The sequence below is a fragment of the Oryx dammah genome, unplaced genomic scaffold, assembly GCF_014754425.2.
Source record: "Oryx dammah isolate SB20612 unplaced genomic scaffold, SCBI_Odam_1.1 HiC_scaffold_12, whole genome shotgun sequence".
NCBI classification, from domain to species: Eukaryota; Metazoa; Chordata; class Mammalia; order Artiodactyla; family Bovidae; genus Oryx; species Oryx dammah.
In genome coordinates, this window is record NW_024070196.1 from 39,308,226 (window position 1) to 39,331,842 (window position 23,617).

General features: G+C 39.0%; 1 protein-coding gene across 14 annotated transcripts in view; it reads right to left on the reverse strand.

The window, feature by feature from the left end:
- The window catches only part of RAPGEF2 (Rap guanine nucleotide exchange factor 2), a 265,814-nt gene that overhangs the window by 93,407 nt on the left and 148,790 nt on the right, over nt 1–23,617 (reverse strand). For 3 of the 14 annotated variants that reach the window (XM_040250581.1, XM_040250580.1, XM_040250579.1), the window contains exon 1: nt 3,824–8,755. The exons of the other annotated variants lie outside the window; for them this stretch is intronic. In XM_040250581.1, the coding sequence (XP_040106515.1) occupies nt 3,824–3,883 (60 nt within the window). In that variant the 5' untranslated portion in view covers nt 3,884–8,755. Of the gene's footprint in view, nt 1–3,823; nt 8,756–23,617 lie in introns of those variants that run through there. 14 annotated transcript variants of the gene reach the window in all.

Genomic DNA, 23,617 nt, shown 5'->3' on the forward strand with positions numbered 1-23,617 from the left:
ACAGTGTTTGTCCTTCTGTGATGGGTTGACAGAAGTAGTATTATCTGTCAAATAGTTTTACAAAACTATGGTTTTAAAAGTTTGTAAGATAATTTTGATCATAATATATGAACTTGGAATGTCACACATACCAGGAGAAACAGGAGTAGCAGGGGGAAAGCAAGCATTTTTTTTAAGTTGTGTATTCCAATAGTTCACACCAGTTCTGATAAGTACACAGTCCACACAACTGATTTAGATTAAACTGGGCCCTAGAAAGAGAAGCAAGACAGAGTGGTGGGTAAAGCAGGGCTGTGAAATCAGACACACCTGGGCTCCAGTGATGCTCCCCCACTTACTAGTCCTGAGGAAAAGTATTCTTTTAATCTTTCTAATGCTCATTTTCAGCATATCTAAAAGGGTGATAATAAACCTCTCTTTAGAGGGTTGTTATAAAAATAAAGTCAGGGCATGTGGTATTGTGCCTGTCATACAAGTGCTCAATAAATGACAGCCATCACTGTTTATTCCCTGCAGTTAAGTAGGCATTTTCTTATATCAGCCACTTTTTTTAAAGTATCATTTAATCACAACTGAAGTCTCACTTACTGTAAGTACAGAGCACTACACGTATCAATAATTCTACCAAAAAGTGCAACTGGAAAACAGATGATCAGTTCAGTAGTATCAAGCTGACTTATTTTAACTGACTCATTTAAAAAAATGTACAAAGTTTCTAAGTCACTCTATAGGGCACAACTTTCAAAAGCACACTTAAGGAGCCCTCCTCCCGCCTCTTGCTAGTTCATCCTAAGTGGGTGAAAAGGCAGGTGGAAGGCAGAACAGCTGGTAAACATAGTAACAACCCCTCACATGTCACCCCTAGGTCTCCCCCAACTTACTAAGCCTGTGAAGCTTTTCTCATATAACATCTATTAACAGCCTGTACCCCTAGTGTCCCATAATAGTCTATTGGAAATGCGGTTTTATCATACATTTTAAAATGCTAATAATCTCTTATTGTCAAAATTCCTCAGGTCACAATGCTCCCCTGGAGAGTGAGCACGAGGTGGTGAGAAGAGAGCCCAGATGTAGGCAAGGACTTGGTGACGCCCAGGTGTTCACCTCAGTATTCACGCCTGGCCAGGTGGAGAGGACCGGTGAGGAGAGTTGGCAACACATATAAGATACACTAGTGTAAAGGGTTAAATGAGGCCCCCAAACTCATACACATGAGAAATTCGACAGTGTTTAATGTGCACCTGTGAAGTGTCAGCAGCTGAGATGACACACAAAGCAGGACGGGGCAAGAATCAAAAGCCCCTAAGATCCTAAAGATTCTTACAAGATACAAAAATTGAGTTTACTCCTTGGGCTCAGCCACAGCTGTAGCAAAAAATTCCCCAGTGTAATGGTGTTTCCCTTTCAGCATCTCACTCCCTTCTGAAGTCAAAGAAACAAAGCCACTTAACAGCCACAAACTTTTTGAAGAGGCAAAAAATGGAAGTTACTTTTGACATTACTAAGTTTTACTCATTTAAAATTAGCTCTGACATTATCCTCGTGAAAGCTCATAAAACCTCACAGGGCAAAGAGAGGCGTCCCACTCACATTTGCTCAACAGCTATTTCCTGAGTCACCTACTATGTGAGAGCTGGAAAGTTATTCCCCTGTTCAACTCCTGCACAAAATTAAAATCTTAAAAGATTCTCCTGTTTCAACTCCTGCAAACATTCAAATTTTAAAAGTCTGCTCATTAACCAGCAGAGCCTAGATAACCAAAGCCCTCATCAACGAGGATCAGGTAGCAAGACCCTGACAACCCCGCCCCAGAGGCTGCTCTGGACAGAGAACTCCAGGACTTCAATCTGTCACAAAAGTGTCGTAGGAGACACCACTGACATATTTTCTAGACAGCACTTGACTCACAGAAATCTCATGGCTAGGGCTACTTTTATCAAAGCATTACCCTGGAATTTAGTAAAACATAAAGCACTTGTCAGGAAATAAATATGCTTTTGGGAACAGGCCCTCTATGCACTGTTTGAGTGGTTGAACATTTTCACAAATGTAGTCATAACTTTTTCCTTCCCCACCAGTAAATACTTTAACAATTTTCTCTGCTCATATTATTATTAGGACTTCCCTGATGGTTCAGTGGGACTTCCCTGATGGTTCAGTGGTAAAGAATCTGTCTTCCATTGCAGGGAAGGAGGGTTCGATCCCTGGTCAGGGAACTAAGATGCCATATGCTGTGGAGCAACTAAGCCCACATGCCAACTAGAGAGCCTGACCGCCTCCGCTACAGAAGACCACACACCTCAGTGAAGACCCAGCACAGACAAAACAAAATAAAATAAAAAATAATTATATTATTATTAATTTCAGTAACCCCATCTCTCCATTCTGAGAAAGGACCAATGAAAAAGGTAAACAAGGAGCCTGTGATTTGAACTTTGCTTCTAAGTTCCTCAGGTGCTGTTTAAGGATCGTGCTTACTGGTCCCTGGAAAACTCCAGAGTGCAAAGGAGCTTCATGTCAGAGGCCCTGCTAATAAAATCTAACCAGAGTGGAACTTCTCTATAACAACATTTCTTATTAGTGAAATTAAGTATAAGGCTGGTCTTTTTTTGGATCTGATCCGAAGAGATTTAATTAGCGAGGTACCACAAGGATCTCATTACAGTGGGGCTGGGCTCCAAGCCCTGCATCATAACACGCTTCCAACACGGCCGCAGCCCGGGAACATCCGTGACTTCCACCCTGGGACTGCACTTGCAGCGTCCCAGAAAGCCTCTCAGAGTTAGTTAATAATGTTGTTCATGATGGTGAACAAAACCAAATTAGACAAACAAATCCAGGCATCTAAACATTCTAATTCATGGCCTTCTGTCTATACATTTTCAAAGCCTCAGTGATTTATCTCCATTTTCAAAGTTTAACATCTCAACCATTTTAGTATACATAAAAGATAATTCCTATACCCTAGTAGAATATTCACCAGATGCCAGGATATAAGAATAGATGTTTTAAAAATATTTAGACTAATGACTATATAAGCTGCCTAAATATATGCATTTTCATTCGGGACAGTTAAATATACATATTTACACACATATGAATCAGTGTGATGGCAGCAAACTTCCAACATGGTGATATGAAGGCAGCAAAGTGAGAACTTGCATTCCTGGAGCAGGAGGCTGGGACTTGGGATTAACCAGAGAAAAGTGTTTCTCGCAAACAGCAGTAGCTGCCTGTGGGATTTCAGCATGACAAATGCAGGGCTGACTCATGGGATCAATTATAAAGAAGCAACACTCGTGGCATTAAAAAGAACCCTGTGTTCTCATCACCTGTTAATACACATTAAGAAGTCAGATGAGTCTCACTGATCGTTTTATTGCCAAATCAATAGCCAAAGCTCTCCTCCCTCCCCCAAGCCTACATGTGAATTCCGTACTACAGACGCCTGTTTCCAATAACCTTTTTGTGATCTCTCATGAAATTCAACTATCCAAATATTTTAAGAAGCTATTCAAGTATTAAGTTAAAGCTGAATTATCAAGCTTTAATTTCTGATTATAAAAAGCAGCCATCCAACATCTACCAATGTTCGTGATCTTGCTTTAAGTGGACTACTGGTCTTGGCTTACAAAAAATTTTTTTTTAATCACAATAAAATTGGAAGAACAAGCCAGCTGTAACTTACCCTCCCTCCTCCAAGCAGAATGTCATACCCTCTAAAAGCCCTGCCGCCCCTCAAAGAGAAGCAGTGATCATCCCCATTTTAAAGCCGTTCTCTATGACGTGCGATGGAAGCACAAGCAGCATCTGAGGTACTTACTGAATGCTTCTCCTGCTGGCCCATAACTCCATGGTTAGCTGGGATTGCTAGTGGTTTCATAACGAAGAAACATATGCTGGGCTGAATTTACACATCATGCAACAGTCTCTCATGGACGGCAAGTCACCCTTGACAGCAATGAATTAAAAGAAAAAAGAAACAGAAAGCAAGAAAAAAAAAAAAAAAAAAGGGAGGAGGAGGAGAGTCAGCTGCAGCCTCAAGTCTCACTACCGGTGAGCTGAAAACCCTCACACTTGCGGACCAGAAAAGGGATCTGCCCGACCCTGCTGGTCTCCATTTTTATAACACAGAAACTCTAACCATCTCAAGCTATGGCGCGACCCAGGAAACCTTATCCAGCTTTCAGTCTTCCCCAAGAGCAAGATCATTTCTGAGACTGAAGAACAAGAGGCAAAAGAAAAGAAGGAAAGAAAAAAAAAAAAAAAAAAAAAGCTAAAATGGCTGACTGCACACAGACTCTCCTCCAAAAGGCTTCCTACAGAATGATATTAGGGTGGTGGAGGAACCAGTCTCCAGCATTCAGCCAAGCATTGTTAATACTCTTGTCTCATTTGCAATCACATGTACGGACCCCTCCGACCATGGAAAAAAGAAGAAAGAGGAAGAAAGAAAGAACCAGGGCAGAGCGTGTGAATCGGGACCTCCTCCCTGGCTGCCAGTGATGCTGACGGAGCAGTGGCCAGTGATCTCTGTCCCACTCCACTAACCAAGTTTGCACAATTAATCTCAGCGGCATGACACTGATGGACATTTGATCTAATGATGTCTGTCCCTCACACTCAACACAACCATGACTGCCAGCAAGAGAGTCACTAACAGAAACACGGCACATGCACACACACACACAGTCTAGAGAAGCAGGAGTCTGAATGCAATACACCAATATAATTACATTATTGTGCTTACTTTGGAGGACCATGGCTGCAGGCAGTTGGCATAGCAACGCACAAGGAAAGCCATTTCCTGGGTAGAGAGAAAGCTTCCTTTTCTAAATAAAAAATTCCTCTTAGGAAACAGGCGGCATTGCTGCTTCCTGCAGAAAGCAAGACACTGGAGTCTGTCTCTTAACCTGCAAGGCTCACAGTCAATGCAGTTCTAGTGATGTAAGTGGATTTCTCTCTCGCCCTCCCTCCCCTATATACACTGAAATATTCAGCTCAAACGGTACACACGTTCCTTAAGGCTCGCCCCCTCCTCTCCTTAACCATTTCACTCATTAAGGTAGCGATGGACAATTCAGATAAAGTAACGTGCTCTTGCCTGTGTTGTATCAGCAGCTGTAGGTTAAGCAAGTCTCAGAGGGGTGGAATCCATTGATTGCTGACTCCAAATAATATCACTGAAGACAGAGTGGGAAGGCAGAGCAAGGACTTACTTGAATAGCTTTGAACTAAAATATGATTTTTTTCACCAAGGTGAAGAAACAAGAATGGATGTGACCACTTTCCCCACCCTCAAATATCGCTGTGCTATAGGAAATCACCAAAAATTCACAAAATGCAAGCTCTGTATAAATTTAGAAGATGTGATTTTTCACAAACACCCATACACATGCGCGCGCGCACACAAACACATATAGTACCTTGCAAATAATATCAAAATAAACCTGCTCAGGATTAAAAAAAAACAAAAACCTTAGAGGCAGAAGGTTGAAATTTAATAAGGTTGTATTATTCTGCCACAGACTCTGAACTCCACCCAGGTAAGTAGGTTATGTGAAAAGAAAGCATTATAGTGGACATCTTAATCTGGAAGCCCGGGTCCATTTCTCACAGTCACCTCTACCCATAAATGGAGTATATAACAGAAAATAAATAGGGAACATCTAGCCACTGGAACAGCTGAGTTTGGAGCTGCTGGTGCCTGCTGACTCCTGTTTCCCTCTCTCCCTACCAAAGCCACACCCACAGCGCTTATCTTCTTTCCTCCCCTCACACGTGAAGGCAGCCGGTCCCCCCACATCTCTATTTTGGATCCCTCTCCCCAAGATACGCCCCATTCACAGACTTCTTATATTATCCATTACCCCTTCTCTCCCACATATACTCAACCTCTCTCTCACCACGAGAGGTTCTCCACACTGACTTTTGAACCAGCCAGGTCTATCCCATCTCAAAAGCAAAACCAAACCTAGAAATCCTGCCGAGATCCCGCATTCTCCTGAGGTTACCAGGCTACTACTGTCTGATGGCTTCCCCACTTCAAAACCGGACCTCTCAGGGAATCACCTGCTTTGGTTCCACCATCCCTCATCCCACTGCCCTCTTGACGGAGGACCACCACGGTCCTGAGACACGACTGAGACATCGGCAAGTCACCCTTAACACGCGCTCCACATCCAATCCACCACGATATCCCAGTAATGACGTTCTCTCGAAAACTCAGACTTCTCTTCCTCTCCATCACTATCATCGCACTCCAGTCATTTTTTTTTTGCCTGGAAAACTGCAGAAGCCTCCTGAGGAAACTCCCTGGGTTCAGTTCTAACTTAATCCACTCAACCAGTTTAACAAATGACATCTGAGATATTTTAAAGACTAAAATCTGGTCATTTCACCTGAATCCACTGAGCCCCCTTTTCCACATCAAGAAAACCCATGGCTTCCCACTGCTTCCTTGAAGAGGAAGAGGACCTTTTTGCACCCTATTTCCTCTGCCTTGACCTCTCTATCCGGACTGACTCCTACTCCACCCCTCACAACACCCGGGTGAAACGCCCTCAAGTTTACCATCATATTGTGGATCACTTCCCTGCCATGCTGTGACTTTACACTTAATTATTTGAGCAGTTAGTATGTGCTTACCCTGCTACACGCCCTTGTCTATGAGGACTGGCATCATGCTTGCCTCTGTGCCCCTGGTATTGCAGTGCACAGCATGCTACACGGTTTTTGAATGAATGAAATCCTCAGTGACTAGGAATGGACACTGACAAGATCATATTTGATCCTGTAAACCAGTCTCTACCAAATACCAATATCTTTCTATAACAGACAAATAAACTACTTAAAAGTAGTCAGTGTTGATATTTGACAAAGGAGAAAAGGCAATGCAATAGACCAAAGACAGTCTCTTCAACAAATGGTGCTGGAACAAATAGACATCCACACGCAACATAATAATAATAATCTACAAACAGGCCTTACACTATCTACAAAAATTAACTCAAAATGGAACACAGACCTAAATGCAAAATGCAAAACTGTAAAACTCCTACAAGACAGGAAGAAATGACCCTGAGTACACTACTGCCTTTTTAACCTCAACACCCAAGACATGATCCATGAAAGAAATAATAAGATAAGCTGGACTTCCATGAAATTAAAAACTTTGGCTCTTTAAAAAGACAGTATTAAGAGAACTAGAAGACAAGCCACAGACTGGGGAAAAATATTTGCAAAAGACATCTGATAAAGGACTTGTCCAAAATGTATAAAGGACTCTTAAAACTCAACAATAACATAAAATTTGATTTTTAAATGGGCCAAAGGCCTTAATAGAAACCTCATCAAGATGTACACATGGCAATAAGGTCATGAAAAGATGATCTACATCTTATATTATCAGGGAAATGTAAATCAAAACAACCATGAGATACTGCTACACGCCTATTAGGATGAGCAAAATCCAGAACACTGCTAACAGCACCTCCGCTGGTGAGGAGATGGAACAGCAGGAACTCTGACTCACTGTTGATAGGAAGGCAAAATGGTACACCACTTTGGAAGGCAGTGTGGTTTCTAACAAAACTAAACATGGTTCTATCTGACAATCCAGCAACCCAGTTCTTGATATACGCCAAAGCAGTGGAAGACATACATCCACATGGAAACCTGCACACAGGTATTTAAGCTATTATTCATAAGTGCCAAAGCTTGGAAACCACATCAAGATGTCCTTTAATAGATAAATGTATAAACTATAGTATGTCAAGATAACGAAATATTATTCAACACGAAAAAGCAACCAGCTATGAAGCCATGAAATGACATAGAGAAACATTAAGTGCATATTACTAAGTGAAAGTAGCCAATCTCAAAAGAGTACGTGCAGTCCAACTATATGACATTCTGCAAAAGGCAAAACTACAGAGATAGTAAAAGATCAGGGGTTGCAGGTGGGAGTGATGAGGTGCAGCTAGAATGAAGAGGTGGTGCAAAGAAGACTTTTAGGACAGAGAGGAGACTTTTAGGACAGAGAAAATACTCTGTATAATATTAAAATGATGGATATGTGTCTCGCTATACATTTGTCCTAACCCATCTGCACAACATCAGGATTGAACCCTAAGGTAAGCTAAGGACTTTGCATGAATATGGTAGGCTCATCCTTGGTTTTAAAAAAGGATGTACCATTCTGGTGAGTAAGACTATGATCCATGGGGGAAGAGATACCTGTGAAATCTCTGTACCTTTTTCTCAATTTTTCTGTAAACCTAAAACGGCTCTAAAAAAATAAAACCTTGAAAGAAAAAAAGTAAAAGCTAGAAGCAAACCAAGTGTCCACCTATGAATGAATGTATATATAAAGTATGGCATAATTTATACATACGATGGGATATTCAGTCTTAAAAAGACCAAGATTCTTCATAAGCTACAGCAAGGATAAACCTTGAAGATACTATGCTAAGCAAATAATTTAGTCACATAAAGACAAACACTGTATGATTCCACTTATATGAAGCACCCAGAATAATTAACTTCATAGTCAGAAAGGAGAATGGTTGTTGTGAGGGGCTGGGAGAAGGGAGAAATGAGGAGTTATGTTTGATGGGTACAGAGTTTCCGTTTAGTAAGAGGAAAGCATTCTAGAAATGGATGATTATGGTTGCATAACAAGGTGAATGTACTTAATGCTACTGAACTGTACACTTAAAAATGGTTAAAATGATCAATTTAAACGTTATGTGTATTTTACTACTACTATTACTACCACTACTACTACTACTACTACTACTACACACACACACACACACACACACACACACACACAGAAAGTCAATGGCAACTCAAGAACTAAATGATCAAGTCACACGATGTTCACCATCTAGCCATGTCCCACAGGTTCAGATGACAGAAGCCCCTCTCCAAGATTATGTCAAATAACCGCCATGCTGATGGCAGCCAACCTTAGGAAGAAAGTTTTACATTGCTCGTTCTGGCGGAAAAACCTGTCACTTCTCCTAAGGAGGAAACTAAGCCCATCGGGGACCCTGGTAGATGAAGTCAGAATCACACATCCTCAGACACTGGATGCTTTTTTGTGCTAAGACTGCTGTGATTTCTCTCCCAAGCTGGCTCCACGCCTACAACCTCCACATTTTGAAAAACACACGATGGCAGTGCTGAAATTCTACTATCCATACTACCTTGTACACAGAAATTTAATTACACCAGGTTATGATATGCCAAACAGAAAACATGAAGGTTTAAGAAAACGCAGTATTACAGATTTTACACAAATAAGAAAAAAATCACATGTAGGCTGAATTTAGTTATACTTACCCTATTTCTTAACCATCAAGGTTTAGCAAATAGCACTCAGTAGATTCAGCTACTGAAAAGGGACCACATAACAACTTTCTGCCTGTGTTGAGGATGTCTGTGTGTGTGCATGCTTAGTCATGTCTGACTCTTTGGGACTCCATGAGCTGTGGCCTGCCGAGCTCCTCTGTCCATAGAATTTTCCAGGCAAGAATACTGGAGTAGGTTGCCATTTCCTTCTCTAGGGGCTCTTCCTGACCCAGGATTGAACCCATGAACCCACGTCTCCTATGTCTCTTGTACTGGCAGGCGGATTCTTTACCACTGAGCCACATCAGTAACAATGACCCAAAAGATAGAGATAACATACACATCAAGAAATCTCTTAATTAAAAAAAAAAAAAAAAAGAAATCTCTTAATGTACCAACATATTCACTTATACTTTTTTCACCTAAAGTATTACCTTTTAATTACGATGAAGTTGAGAAAAATGATCTACTCTTCTCAGTAATTATTAACCACATTTAGGATTAATATGCATTTATTTATTTATAATATCTACAGTGCTTATCCATAGATCTCCAAGTGCTTTACAAACATTTAATTAAGCTTGGTCAAAACCCAAGGGAAACAATAAAATAATGTATTCATCTTTCACAGAAAAATAAAGTGTATAAGATTACACAGTTAGCAGTTTGGAAGGAGATAAAATAGAAACTACGTTTCTAATATCATTTATTTTACTTATCCACTATCCTACGGTCATTTTTTTTTCTTCTCCCTTCCTCAGAGGAAAAACTACAGAGGTTGGAGAAAATCTGTTGGAAAGGAAGGAAGAATTTATTCTTTGACATATGAATATTTAATTGTGCTGCTTTAAGAGCTATCTAGAACCTTTAAGAAGCCTAAACTAAGATTATAGAGAGGCAGATTTCAGCTAAGCGTGAGGAAAATTTCTGAATAATAAGGCTTTTCCTACAATAAACAATAACTGGTATGATTTACAAAACTCTTTGTACCAAGCAGTAGTGTGCAATTTTGACACGTTATGTATGGACTCTCACAAATGTCAGTGCTAAGTGTAATTATTAATAAAAATATAATAAAAGCAAAGGATGAATATCAGTGATTACATAGGAAAAAATAAATTGTATTAAGTGGTTTGCTGGCAGATTCCTAAAATCCTTTTAGGTTCTTGGCTGTTCCCAAACATTAGCTAGTAGCAAGATGGGGATGATAAGAAGAGACAGATAAGAAGATAGAGAAGACCATCTGAATGAAAATGAATCTATCATAGGATAAGATTTCCTGGTGGCAACTTTCCTTTATTCTGAGATCTTTGTCCTCCTACTTTGGCAGCTGTGAAGGAAACATTAAAATGTCCTTACTTAAAAAAAAAAAAAAAATTATAGTGATAATTGGACAATAGTTTAAAGGTTTTCTTGTTAACATCCCTTAATCTGCAAATTAAATGCTGTCAAACCTAGAAAAACATAAGTAAAAGGTGTTTCTCTTAATGGTAGCAATAATTTGAATTATTAAAAGCTGTATATAACTAGATAATCAGTTTTATAGAAGGCACAATATTCTTAAATACTACCAAAACACTACCAATATTTTCTCATACACAAGTAATTTTGTGGCAGTGTTTTTTATCTCTAAAAGAATCATTATTTTTAGACAGTTGTGAACTGTTTTGGTTCATTAGAAAGTCATACTTTTTACAAAAGATCTTTAAGAAAGATTTGGCTTAAGTGGATCTTTTAAAATACACTAATTAATCACACAGTCGTCCTTTGTTATGAAATGGTACTAGTTGCCAGTGAAAACCCATTTCTGTATTAGAATGAAGCTGCTACTAAGTCGCGTCAGTCATGTCCGACTCTGTGCAACCCCATAGACGGCAGCCCACCAGGCTCCACCGTCCCTGGAATTCTCCAGGCAAGAACACTGGAATGGGTTGCCATTTCCTTCTCCAATGCATGAAAGTGAAAAGTGAAAGTGAAGTCACTCAGTCATGTCCAACTCTTAGTGACCCCATGGACTACAGCCCACCAGGCTCCTCCGCCCAAGGGATTTTCCAGGCAAGAGTATTAGAGTGGGTTGCCACTGCCTTCTCCAGCTAAATAGCAGGGGTCGGGGTTGGGGGCAGGCCAGAAATGTTTTGCTTTACTAATGAGAGATGCATGGTTCAAAAAGGGAAAACATCTAATTGCAACAACAACAACAAAAAAAACTGATGAATCAACCAGCACCTATAGCAGTGGATATTCTTGTTGCTGCTGTTCAATCATTTCTGACTCTTTGAGGCCCCATGGACTGTAGCATGCCAAGGTCCTCTGTCCTTCACTATCTCCCTGAGTTTGCTCAAAGTCATGACCATTGAGTCGCTGATACTATCTAACCATCCTCGTCCTCTGCCGCCCCCTTCTCCTTTTGCCTTCCATCTTTCCCAGCATCAAGGTCTTTTCCAATGAGTCGGCTCTTCGCATCAGGTGGTCAAAGTATTGGAGCTTCAGCCTCAGCTACAGTGGACTTTCTATGCTCCAGTCTATTTCTCTTAAAGGTAGTTAAACTGTAGGTATCTAAGGTGGTTGAAATATTTGAGATATATCTTTTAGATCAAATTTAAAATTTAAGTAACATAAAAGCAATATATGTTAAATTCATTTTAAAAAATAAGGAATTTTATGTACCAGGGACAGAAAAGACCTATGTCTTTGTTTGACTCTATCTGTGTGACTATAAACATTGAACACATTACCTGACACCTCTGGCCTTAGGACGGTCATCTCCTAACAGTGGAGACACCATCCCCAAGCTTTCAAAACTGCAGAAAGATTGAGAAAATATGTGAAAAAACACCCAGTCGATGGACTGTGCTGGTGGTAGAGATGACAGACTCCTATCATTGGCAGGCAGTGCAGGGGGCATGGGTTCAATTCCTGGTCCCGGAAGATCCCACATGCCTTGGAGCAACTAAGCCTGTGCACAATGACTACTGAGCCTGTGTTGAGCATTCAAGTCACAACTACTGAAACCCTCATGCCCCAGAGCTGCACACCACAACAACTGAGCTTTCGTGCTGCAACTCATAAAGCCTGTGCACCTAGAGCCTGTGCTGTACAACAGGGGGAAGCCACTACAGAGAGAAGCTTGCTCACTGCAACTGGAAAGTAGTTCTACACTACACAACTAGAGAAAGCCTGCAGACAGCAATGAAGACCCAGTGCAACCAAAACTTAATTAAGTAATCAGGAAAAAAAACACCCAGCTGCCTGGTGTCTGTCATAAGTATTCAATAAGGGTCAACTTTATTCCTTCCAAGAAATCCAAAAAATTCATTGGCACTCAAGGTTTGGACAACCCATTAATTAATGTTATACAGATGGCATATATCCTTGTGTAGAACTGTCAATGCAGGTGGACCTATGATGTCTCTCCTAGTAATGTTAACTGATGCTAATTCTGGGAATTTGACCCAAAGACCTCAGTACAGAACCACAATACTGCTGAGAACCTACTAAACAGCATATATGTGGTGCAAAAGGTATACAATAGCATATGAGATACTATCTGCTTCTGAAGACTCTGCTGACTCTTTAGGAAATTTAGTTTTTAACAAACATTTTCATTTTTAAAAATCTGTTTTCAAACAAACATCAATATGTATAAGTTTTTATAATGGTTCAATAATCTTCACTCTATAAGAAAATAACAGTATTTCTAGAAGGCAATGGACTTCATAACCAGGAATAGAACTGTGACTGCCTGTCTGATGTAATTAAATATATTCCAGACAGGAAATGCTTCCAAGTTAATTTGCCTGGAAAATAATTAAATATAGAAGAGATGGTTTCAATATAGAAGATATTTTAGGTGCCACAGAAATTTTTTAAATGTCCCCCTGAAAAAGAAGCCAGCCTCCCAATATGACCAGAGGAGCTTAAGATGACAATATTCAATTTTCCTTTCCATAAATAAATGAATAAACAAAGCCCAAACCACACATCTACTTTCTTCCTCTCCTTAAAAACTAAAAACACAGAGTACTTTACCTATTCATATTTTAGTTGTACTTTGAAATTTTCAATTACTACCATGCAGATATTTTTAAAGAAAAATATCAATATCAGGTAACTACAACTGTTACAACTACTCACAACTGGCCAGATGAATCACATTCATGGACAATTATATCTCTTGATCATACCGTACAGTAGCAGTTCACGGTATTAACACATAAACATAAATCTTATCATGAAACACTAAACAGAGTAAGTAGCATTCACTCATTCATTCTACACTTGACCTCCAAGACAAACTGGGATAGGACAGGAAAAAAGAAAGCAGAAAGAAGAAATGACCTTCAGAAATCATCCTGATTAGTAAACAGGGTGGTGGACATAAGCAAAATGTACAGTGTGTCATATGAAATGCTTACTAAAAGACTGCCTTGGAGCAAATGTATAAGAAAACCTATTTTTCTTGATGGCATATCATTTTATAGGCAATGTTTTTTCAAGGAGGTGAAGCAAAAAACAAAAAAATCTGTTGGGCCAAAATTTTAAAACACACAATTCAATCCAGTGGGCTTTTTAAAGATAAAACCCAAAACTAATAAAATATTAATATTATACATTCAGCTATTTTAAAAAAGAATGAAGTAATGCCATTTGCAGCAGCATGCATGCAACTAGAGATTATCATACTAAGTGAAGTGAGTCAGACAGATAGAGACAATTACCATATGGCATCACTTTTATGTGGAGTCTAAAAATGACACAATGAATCTATCTATGAAACAGAAACAGAATCAAAACATAGAGAACAGACTTGCGGTTGCCAAGGGGGAGGAGGGAAGGATGGGGAGTTTTAGATTAGCAGCTGCAAACTAGTATATACAGTGGCAGTCCTCAGTCTTCTTGGCACCAGAGAGTGGTTTTATGGAAGACAATTTTTCCATGGACTGATGGGGATGGAGCGGGGTTGGGGTGGGGGGGATGGTTTCAGGAGGTGGTGAGTGGGGCAGTTTTGGAATGATTCAAGCGCATTACATTTCTTATGCACTTTATTTCTACTATTATTAGATTGTAATATATAATGAAATAATTAAGCAGTTGTCACTTGCCACTCACTGATAGGGTTTTGATGTAGGTCTGCAAGCAACTGATTTATAACTGTCTCTATGAGGTCAAATCTCTCTGCTAATGAGTCTGTATTTGCAGCCCCTCCCCAGCGCTAGCATCACCACCTCAGCTCCACCTCAGGTCCTCAGATATTAGATTTTCATAAGGAGCACAAAGCCTAGATCCCTTGCATGCACAGTTCACGTTAGGGTTCATAATCCTATGAGAACCTAATGCTGTGACCTGACAGAAGGCGGAGCTCAGATGGTAATGTGAGCAACGGGGAGCAGCTGTAAACACGGGTGAAGTGGCACCGGCTCAACTGCTGCTCACCTCCTGCTGTGCAGCTGGGTTCCTAACAGGCCACTGGTAGCAATCTATTGAAGGAGGCAATGGCACCCCACTCCAGTACTCTTGCCTGGAAAATCCCATGGATGGAGGAGCCTGGTGGGCTGCAGACCATGGGGTTGCCAAGAGTCGGACACAACTGAGCGACTTCACTTTGACTTTTCACTTTCATGCACTGGCGAAGGAAATGGCAACCCACTCCAGTGTTCTTGCCTAGAGAATCTCAGGGATGGGGGAGCCTGGTGGGCTGCTGTCTGTAAGGTCGCACAGAGTGGGACACGACCGAAGCGACTTAGCAGCAGCAGCAGCAGTTATCTATGGCCTGGGGGGTTGGGGACCCCTGATACACGGGATGGATAAACAAAAAGGTCTTACTGTATAACACAGGGAACAATATTCAATATCCTGTGATAAACCACAATGGAAAAGAATAAGAAAAAGAATGTATATATAATATGTATGTATAACTGAGTCACTTTGCTGTACAACAGAAACTAACACAACATTGCAAATTCAACTATACTTAAATAAAAAATAAACTTAAAAAATATTATGCAAACTACTAGAAAGCATGGTGTTTACAATAAAGGAAAAATGTAGTAAGGAAGAAAGTGGGACAGTCAGCTAAAGGGGAAATTTCTCTAAGCGAGAAGTGATGCAGGAATCTACAGTGACCAGTGGCCCTAGGGGGAATGCACGTGTAGACAGACACTCCAGCTCTTTCCAGGGCAAACCCACCATCTCAAAGTCAGGAGCAAGGGAAACTTCCAGCCCCTTCCCAAAGACAGTGCTACGCTTTCAGACATCTTGCCGGAGCAGATGACTGCTGAATTGCACTGAATTAGAGCACAACCATGAGACGCAAACCACACGTTGTAAAGACAAAGGAAACTAGCCGCAGGTGTCTTACCATAAGCAGGACAAGCAGAAAAGAGTGAAGATGGCATACTGATTTAGACCAAAAAAGAAAAAGGAAGCCAGTAAGAAAAGAAAAAAAAGAAGAAATACTCAAACTAGAGGATAAAAACAGAATTCTAGAAAACTAGTAAGAAATTTTGAGAAGTTTTAAACACACTGCTAGCTACTGTTTATTTATTTTGCACTATCAAACTGAAACAATCTGTAATAGATTATCCTGGACATTAAGTATTAATCACCCAAAGGAGGGTGTTGAAACTACTCCTGGTGATTATCTTTTTCTGAGGGTATGGGAGTGGTTAGGGACACCAAACACTAGTTTATTGACATTATCATAAGACCAAAAATTCAAGTTTTAAAGGTGGTCTAATGACACTACCGGTATAATACCATACTTTCATACCACACAAATGTTTGCATTAAAACTTTTAAGTATTTTATAATTTCACATAATGGCTTATAATTATCTTAATAAGGAAGAGGAGTCACAGAACTTTCTGGGGAGACCCCAAAATAAAATTCCTAAGGAGAAAAATGCTCTAAATGAGAAATGCTAAATAAATAAAGTAAAAAACATCTACTTTTAAAGATTACTTTTGGGTTTCCCTGGTGGCTCAGTTGGTAAAGAATCTGCCTGCAATGCAGGAGACCCGGGTTTGATCCCTGGGTCAGGAACACCCCCTGGAGGAGGGCAGGGCAACCCACTCCAATATTCTTGCCTGGAAAATCCAGGCAAGACAGAGTAGCCTGGTGGGCTACAGTCCATAGGATCGCAAGAGTCAGATGCGACTGAGTGATTAACACTTTCACTTTCACACAGTAACTACAAAATGGATTGCTGGCAACCAGCCAGTACAATTAACATATTTAAAACAATTATTTAATGTGAAACATTTTTAAATTCTTCTGATTTCACTCCAAGTTAGCTTGGGACCTTTCCATTTTCTCCTAGAATCTATAAGGGGATTAAGGAAGAAGGAAAAAGAGGTAAGGGGAAGAATTTCACAGGAAATGAGGACAGGCAGCCTCGCAGGTGTACAGTCTAAGGGCACTGCTCTCAGAAGGGCCCTGCACTTGGTTTTTCATGAAAACAAATTTTATGTGAAAGAAAATAAAATGGACAAGTTGGGGTTACTCAAAATTGAGTACTTGGCCCATATTTTCTTGTAAGTGAACAAACTGAGCTTGTCACCTTGAGGAAAATGGCTTATAGCACTTTGCCAAGGATAAAATTTTAGCTTTCAAGTAAAAATTAGACGTTGGGAAAACATACCCAATACCATAAGCTTTACAGCTTCCCGATAATTAAGGCCTTTTAAAATAAGACTGGTAGTGATATTAACAAACATGATATCTTTTAAAATATTGTATAACATGCCAAAATTTGGAAGACCTAAATTTAACGACCAATGCGTGATATTATAAAATCACACGAGTAGAAAGACCTATTCCATGTGTCAGTAACGACAACGAGTTTTAAAAGTTTATTGACAGGATGTTATATTCCTCATAGCAATGAACCTTTGAGGAACTACCACTTGTCAAATTTTGATGGAGTGTAACAGTAAAATTATTTGAAGAAGCTGTTAAAACTTTCCTCCCTTTCCATACTTTATATACTTTAACCCAAAGAACACATCACAACGAACTGAAAACGGAAGCAGATATGAGAATCCAAATGTCTCCCATTAGGCCAGACATTAAACAGATTCACAAAACTATGAAACACCACCACTCTGCTTGTGTTTTTTTCTATTTTGTAAAATACAGTCACCTTTCACTTAAAAAAAACCTTAAAATGGGTTTATTATGTTTAGCCAACAAATACATATTTTTAAGTTTTTCAGTTTCAATTTCTAACATGCCAAGAAATGATATAGATAATTCATATAAACAAAAGCTGATGGAGCCCTCAGAAAGTTTTAAGAGTGTAAAGAAAAGAGTCCTCGGATGGGGAAGTTTGACAACTGCTGCTCTGAGAGATGAACCAGAAAATAATCAGCCTCTTAGTTCTTTTTTTTTAATCCGGTTGTCAGCTGTCCTTACATTCCTTGAAGACAAAACCCAGTAAGATCCTACCTCAGCTGAACTTCTAAACATTCAACCCACTTGCAGGAACACTAGCTGCCCATACGTTCCCAATGGAACTAAAGTTAGTCCCAGAAGTTAGGCAAACTTTTGCACCAAGGAGCAATATAAACACTAAAGTACTTGTTAAGAATGTCCACTATTCAGCCTGGATAGGAGGGGAAATTGGGGAAGAACAGAGACACATATATTTTTGGCTGAGTTGTTCACCTGAATCTATCACAACAATGCTAATTAGCTATACTCCAACACAAAATGTTTAATTAAAAAAAAAAAAACTGTGAATGTAGATGCAAAAAATTTAAATAAAATTTGAGAAAGTTAAACTCATGCTGAAAGGATAATGTGTCATAATCAAGTGGCTTTTACCCTAGGAATTCAGGGATGGGTTAACATTTGAAAAACAATATTTTATAGTAAGTATAAATGGAGTATAACCTTTAAAACCAGTGAATCACTACATTGTATACCTGTAATATGTAATACTGTACATGAACTATACATCAATAAAGTAAAAATTCATCCTTGGGAAAAAAAAAAAAAGAATGCCCATTATTGTCAAGGGCATCAGTACCACCAAGAATATCACTGAGGCCCAAGCATTCTCTGCATTAGAGAATTGGGATGTGCTTATTTCAGAATTAACAAATGGCAACATGGTCTTTTTCCTAATAACATTTCTGAGTATTCTGTAATTCCTGATAATTCAAACAGGTTTTTGAAGATTCAGTTTAAAATTCTGTATAAAGAAATGGATAGAAAGTAGAAGTACACAAATCAACTTATTTTAAGATTTTAACCTATCTTCTGACACTCCTAAATGCCTTCTGCTGCTGCTGCTGCTGCTGCTAAGTCGCTTCAGTCATGTCCGACTCTGGGCGACCCCTGTACCAAAACCACAGGTGACCAATTAACACTATCTTCACAGATATCTGAGTAAGAGTCAAGACAGCCCAAATACTTTCTTCCTCATCTTCAAATTTTTCCCTTCCGAATTACCCCATCGTTTACTGCAATTACCAATTCATTTTTCAGATCCAGACCACTCTGAGGTCACGTCATTTCTCCTCTAGGCTAGCAGTTCTAAACCCCATCTCACACCCAACCACAACCAATATTACACTTGAGAAAGAGAGAGGAAGACACAGGAAAAATAAAGACTACTGGCTCCATACTAAGTCCATAAGGAACTGTTCTAATACAAACAACTGTTCAGTATGGCTTTCTTCCCCAATAAATTCTATAATTATTTTTTTCCAAAATATCTTAAAGTTGTTTTTCAGCCTACACGTAATTTAAACAATCACCAAAGCTGAAAGGTACATCTGTTAATTGGGTATGCTCAAGTCAGTCGTTACTCCTGACACTCTTAACACCACTGAATTGTACACTTAAAATGGTTAAGGTGGTACATTTAGTGTTACGTATTTTTTATAAAACAAGGAAAAAAAGTTAAATAGGTGAACTGTGTGGCATATGAATTCTAACTCAATAAAGCTGTAATTTTTTTAAATCAGTAAGTTTGTTCCTAGTTTTTGTAAAAGAAAGGGAAAACAGTTTCCTACTAAGATATAAATAATGACAAATTTTTTGAGAGGATAAGGAGGAAAATTTATATACATAAAAATGTACAAAATCTAGTAGGTGTTTAAAAACTATTTTAATATGAATCATTAATATTTTCATTTCACAAGTAATGTCAACCTAACACCCATACATTGAATCACGTGCTAGAGTTTCTCCCAGAGGTCAGTCAACAATACCTTTTAACACAAAGGTATTTCAAGTCAATGATGTTTTAACACAGGATTCAAAATCAAAAAAGAATATTTCTAGTACCCCAATATTGCAAATAGTGAAAACAAACAACTTAGAATGGATAACTTAATCCATTCAGTACTGGTAGGAAAGGTTAATTCAGCACTGGTAGGAAATAGGTCTGAATATCACAGTAGATTTTTCCAAAGAAAAAAGACATTTTTCAAATCAGCATGTAACATTGCAAAATCTCATGACAAAAAATAAATTAAAAAAGGAAGGAAAAGAAAATATCACATAAGAGATAAAATGGCTGAAGATGAAAGGACCTTTGCTGTTGAAACTAAAAGTTAAATTTTAGCCAAGTATATTTACAACATGAACAAGCACAGAGAGCCACCAGTGTTCACAATTTGAGGCAGGACAAAGTGGCAGTGATCTTTCTGACAAATAAATTGCTTGAAATATTGCATGACTTGCTACACAACACCCTTATTACTTTCAATTTCCAAGTGCAACCAAAAGATGGGTCCAATTATGACATCAATACAAGCTTTCTTTCAGAATGGAATGAAAGAACAGTAAATCCCAGTGGCCATGGGAGTTCTGCAGCAGCGATGATGTCATATATAAAAATAGACATCCTCTAACAGAAGCTGAAACTTGTGTAAACAGCATGCTGCACACTATTCTCAACCACCTTGCATGCATGAATTTGCAATGCCTGCTGTTAATAGCGCGAGATAAATCATTTCATGTTTTACACCATTTCCTGATTTACATTTCGACTTCTAAACAGACTCGATAGGGTAATTTCTCAATCTGTATAAATTAAATCAACATAAATACCTGATTATAACTGCAAGAAAGAGAAACGGTCCCCCCAAAGCAAGGAGACTGAGACCACCGCAGCAGCTTTCAGAGGCTGCATTTTGCCAGGAATGCAGTGCATACGGCACAGTGCTGTTATGTCCACTATTGTTCAGAGACCTTTCCACAGGGAGCTTTCTGCAGGGTTTTAAAATGCAACATGATCCAGGTGAGGAGGGGTGAGTAAACCGGCTGAAAATAAGCATGAAAAACAAAGGGTACTCTGGACACTTCTCTTTAAAAAAGTCTTTGAAGTAAATATAAAATATAAGGCATGCACACAGCATATAATATCTACCAAAATGTATGGTTGTTTTTTTTTTTGTGGGAGTGTATCTATCACTCCTCTCTAACAGTCTATGCACATCCCCTCTTTTCATTCTTCACTCCCCAATTCTGTTTTCACATTTACTTTTATTGGGCTTTGGGGGATGAAAGAAGAGTTTCCTTTGAGCCAAGATAGTAAGGCCATTCAAGAAGCCATGCCTGATTCCTGAAGAAGCCTGGTTTTTGAGCCTGCACAGTATCTGAATTCCCTTCAATTTTAGCTGCCCATTGATTTATCTGTATTCTGTGTGAGACTGTAAAGTCAATGAGGGCAGACTCTGTCTGTCCTGTATACCTTTATGGCCATGGAGTCTGGCACAACCTTGAAGTAAGGTGAATACTTATTAAATATTCATTAAATGAATAAAAATATATAAATGAAAATACTAACTGAGCTTTTCTCTGTATGATACAAGAAAAACAACACACAAATTTTCTGAAACTCCAGCCTACTGTAATTCAGAGAGGTACTGATGACTAAATTGAAAACAAAGTCTTTAGATTCAATTAAGCAAACAAACACTTGATGAAAGACTCAGAATAAAACTACTCAAATAATTTACAAGTTTTCCTATACTTGAATAATTTCTTTATATGGATATAAACAAATGGTGAATATCATCATATGAACAAATTTGTCAAGTGAGATATGAACTGATTGTTATAAGTTAAAATCCTAAGGCCTAGATATTCCAGGAAATTTAGTAGATACACAAGTCACTGGTACACAACACATGTTCTTACTGATAAATAGCATATACTGGCTTAAAGTAGGAAGATCTCAGTAAGAAATTAAATAAGTGACAAAGCAAAGCCATGACATGAGGGAAAACATTGTCTATTTCTAACACAAGAACAACAACTCCAGTCAAAAAGTCTAGAGTCAAATAAACATGCACAATCACACGAACACTGTAATTTTTTCATGTTTCAATATCTGCTTTTTTATAATTAATCTACCCAGAAGTCCTTAACTGAAGATGAAACCAACTTAAATCTTATCACTTAAAAAAAATCTACTTCAGAGATATGTAAGATAAATATAACCTAGGAATGATTCTATAACCATAGAAGAAACAGACTTGTTTTATATTATTATGAAGAATAAGCTTATTAAAAATAGGACTCATTTTTATAAGGCTTATTACATTGGTGCTACATGTTAGATATTGTCTTATCACTGACTACAATAAAAAAAATTAATCCCATAATGTTTTATAATATTACATTGTATTCAACTTGGATTATATTAATTTTATGAAGTACTGTTATTACTTTTGTATACTTGCACTAAGAACTTTAAAATAAGCCTAATCCACTGAAAAATTCAATATATAATTATTAAACAGTGCCTTGAAGAATATATTCCCACTGTAGAGAAGGATTACTAACAGAATTTGTGGGAGATACTTCTTTCTATAACTGATGAGTGAAAGTCACTCAGTCGTGTCCGACTCTTTTGAGACTCTGTATAGCCTCTGGTACTCTCCAGGTCAGAATACTGGAGTGGGTAGCTGCTCCCTTCTCCAGAGAATCCTCCCAACCCAGGGATAGAACCCAGGTCTCCTGCATTGCAGGCAGATTCTTTAACCAGCTGAGCCACTGGGGAAGCCCGAGAATACTGGAGTGGGTTGCCTATCCCATTTTCCAGCGGATCTTCCTGACCTAGGAATCAAACCGGGGTCTCCTGCATTGCATGAGGATTCTTTACCAGCTGAGCTACCAGGGAAGCCTGGAAGCTATGACCAATGGGTTCTTGTTATTTCAAAAATTTTTCATTGATCAAGACTTTGTAAGTTTCATGTTATATTGTGTTTGAATCCTAATTCAAATTAGTATGAAGTAAAGCCACATTTGGGTAGTTAAGTAGGAGTAGGGGTGGGAAGTCAATAAGAATCTCAAAGTGTGGAGAGCATCTAATTATGCAACCAGCCCAGGAAGGCTGCAAAGGTAGGAACCATCATATGTACCAGTTGGTACATATAAACTCTACACTGTAGACAAGACAAGCTTTCTTTAGTCTTCAGTCTAATATCTCTGTATAATATATATTTGTTTTAATAAAATAAAACATAAGAATGCATTTAAGAACCTGTGGGCTTCCCTGGTGGTCCAGTGGTTAAGAATCTGCCTGCCAGTGTAGGGGACATGGGTTCGATCCCTGGTCCAGAAAGACCCTTCATGCCGTGGGGCAACTAAGCCCACGAGTCGCATCTATTGAAGCCTATGGGGTCTAGAGTCCAGGCACCACGACAAAGAGTAGCCCCTGCTCCCCACAACTAGAGAAAGCCCATGCAGCAACAAAGACCTAGCGCAACCATAAATAAATAAATCTTAAAAAATAAAAAGAATCTGTAGTATCTATCCATCTATCTAATTCAAAGATCATTATCTTAATATTTTCATACACCGATAACCATGGACTTGCATGACAATGAGATGTCAATGTGGGTGCATCTATTGTCAAAAATATACGCTGCATTCAGAGAGACAGCCTATACTAAGTGTAAGAACATGCACATGAGAAGAACCCTGAACCCCATGATCAAACAGACAGATCAACAGTCCCCATCAGCAATATAATATCTCCGTATAAGGTCTGCTCTTTCCAAACTAGGAAGAGGACAGAGCTGTTCTTTTTCCTTTTTTCTGCTTTAAAAAAATAAGAGGAATAAAAGATGACAAAACAGGCATGTGCCAGCTTCCCAATCCCTGCAGTCAGGTAAAAGTAAGAGGGTCCTTCCACCTTTTAGGGGCTTCCCAGGAAATGGCAACCCACTCCAGTATTCTTGCCTGGAGAATTTCATGGACAGAGGAGTCTGGTGGGCTACAGTCCATAGGGTCACAAAGA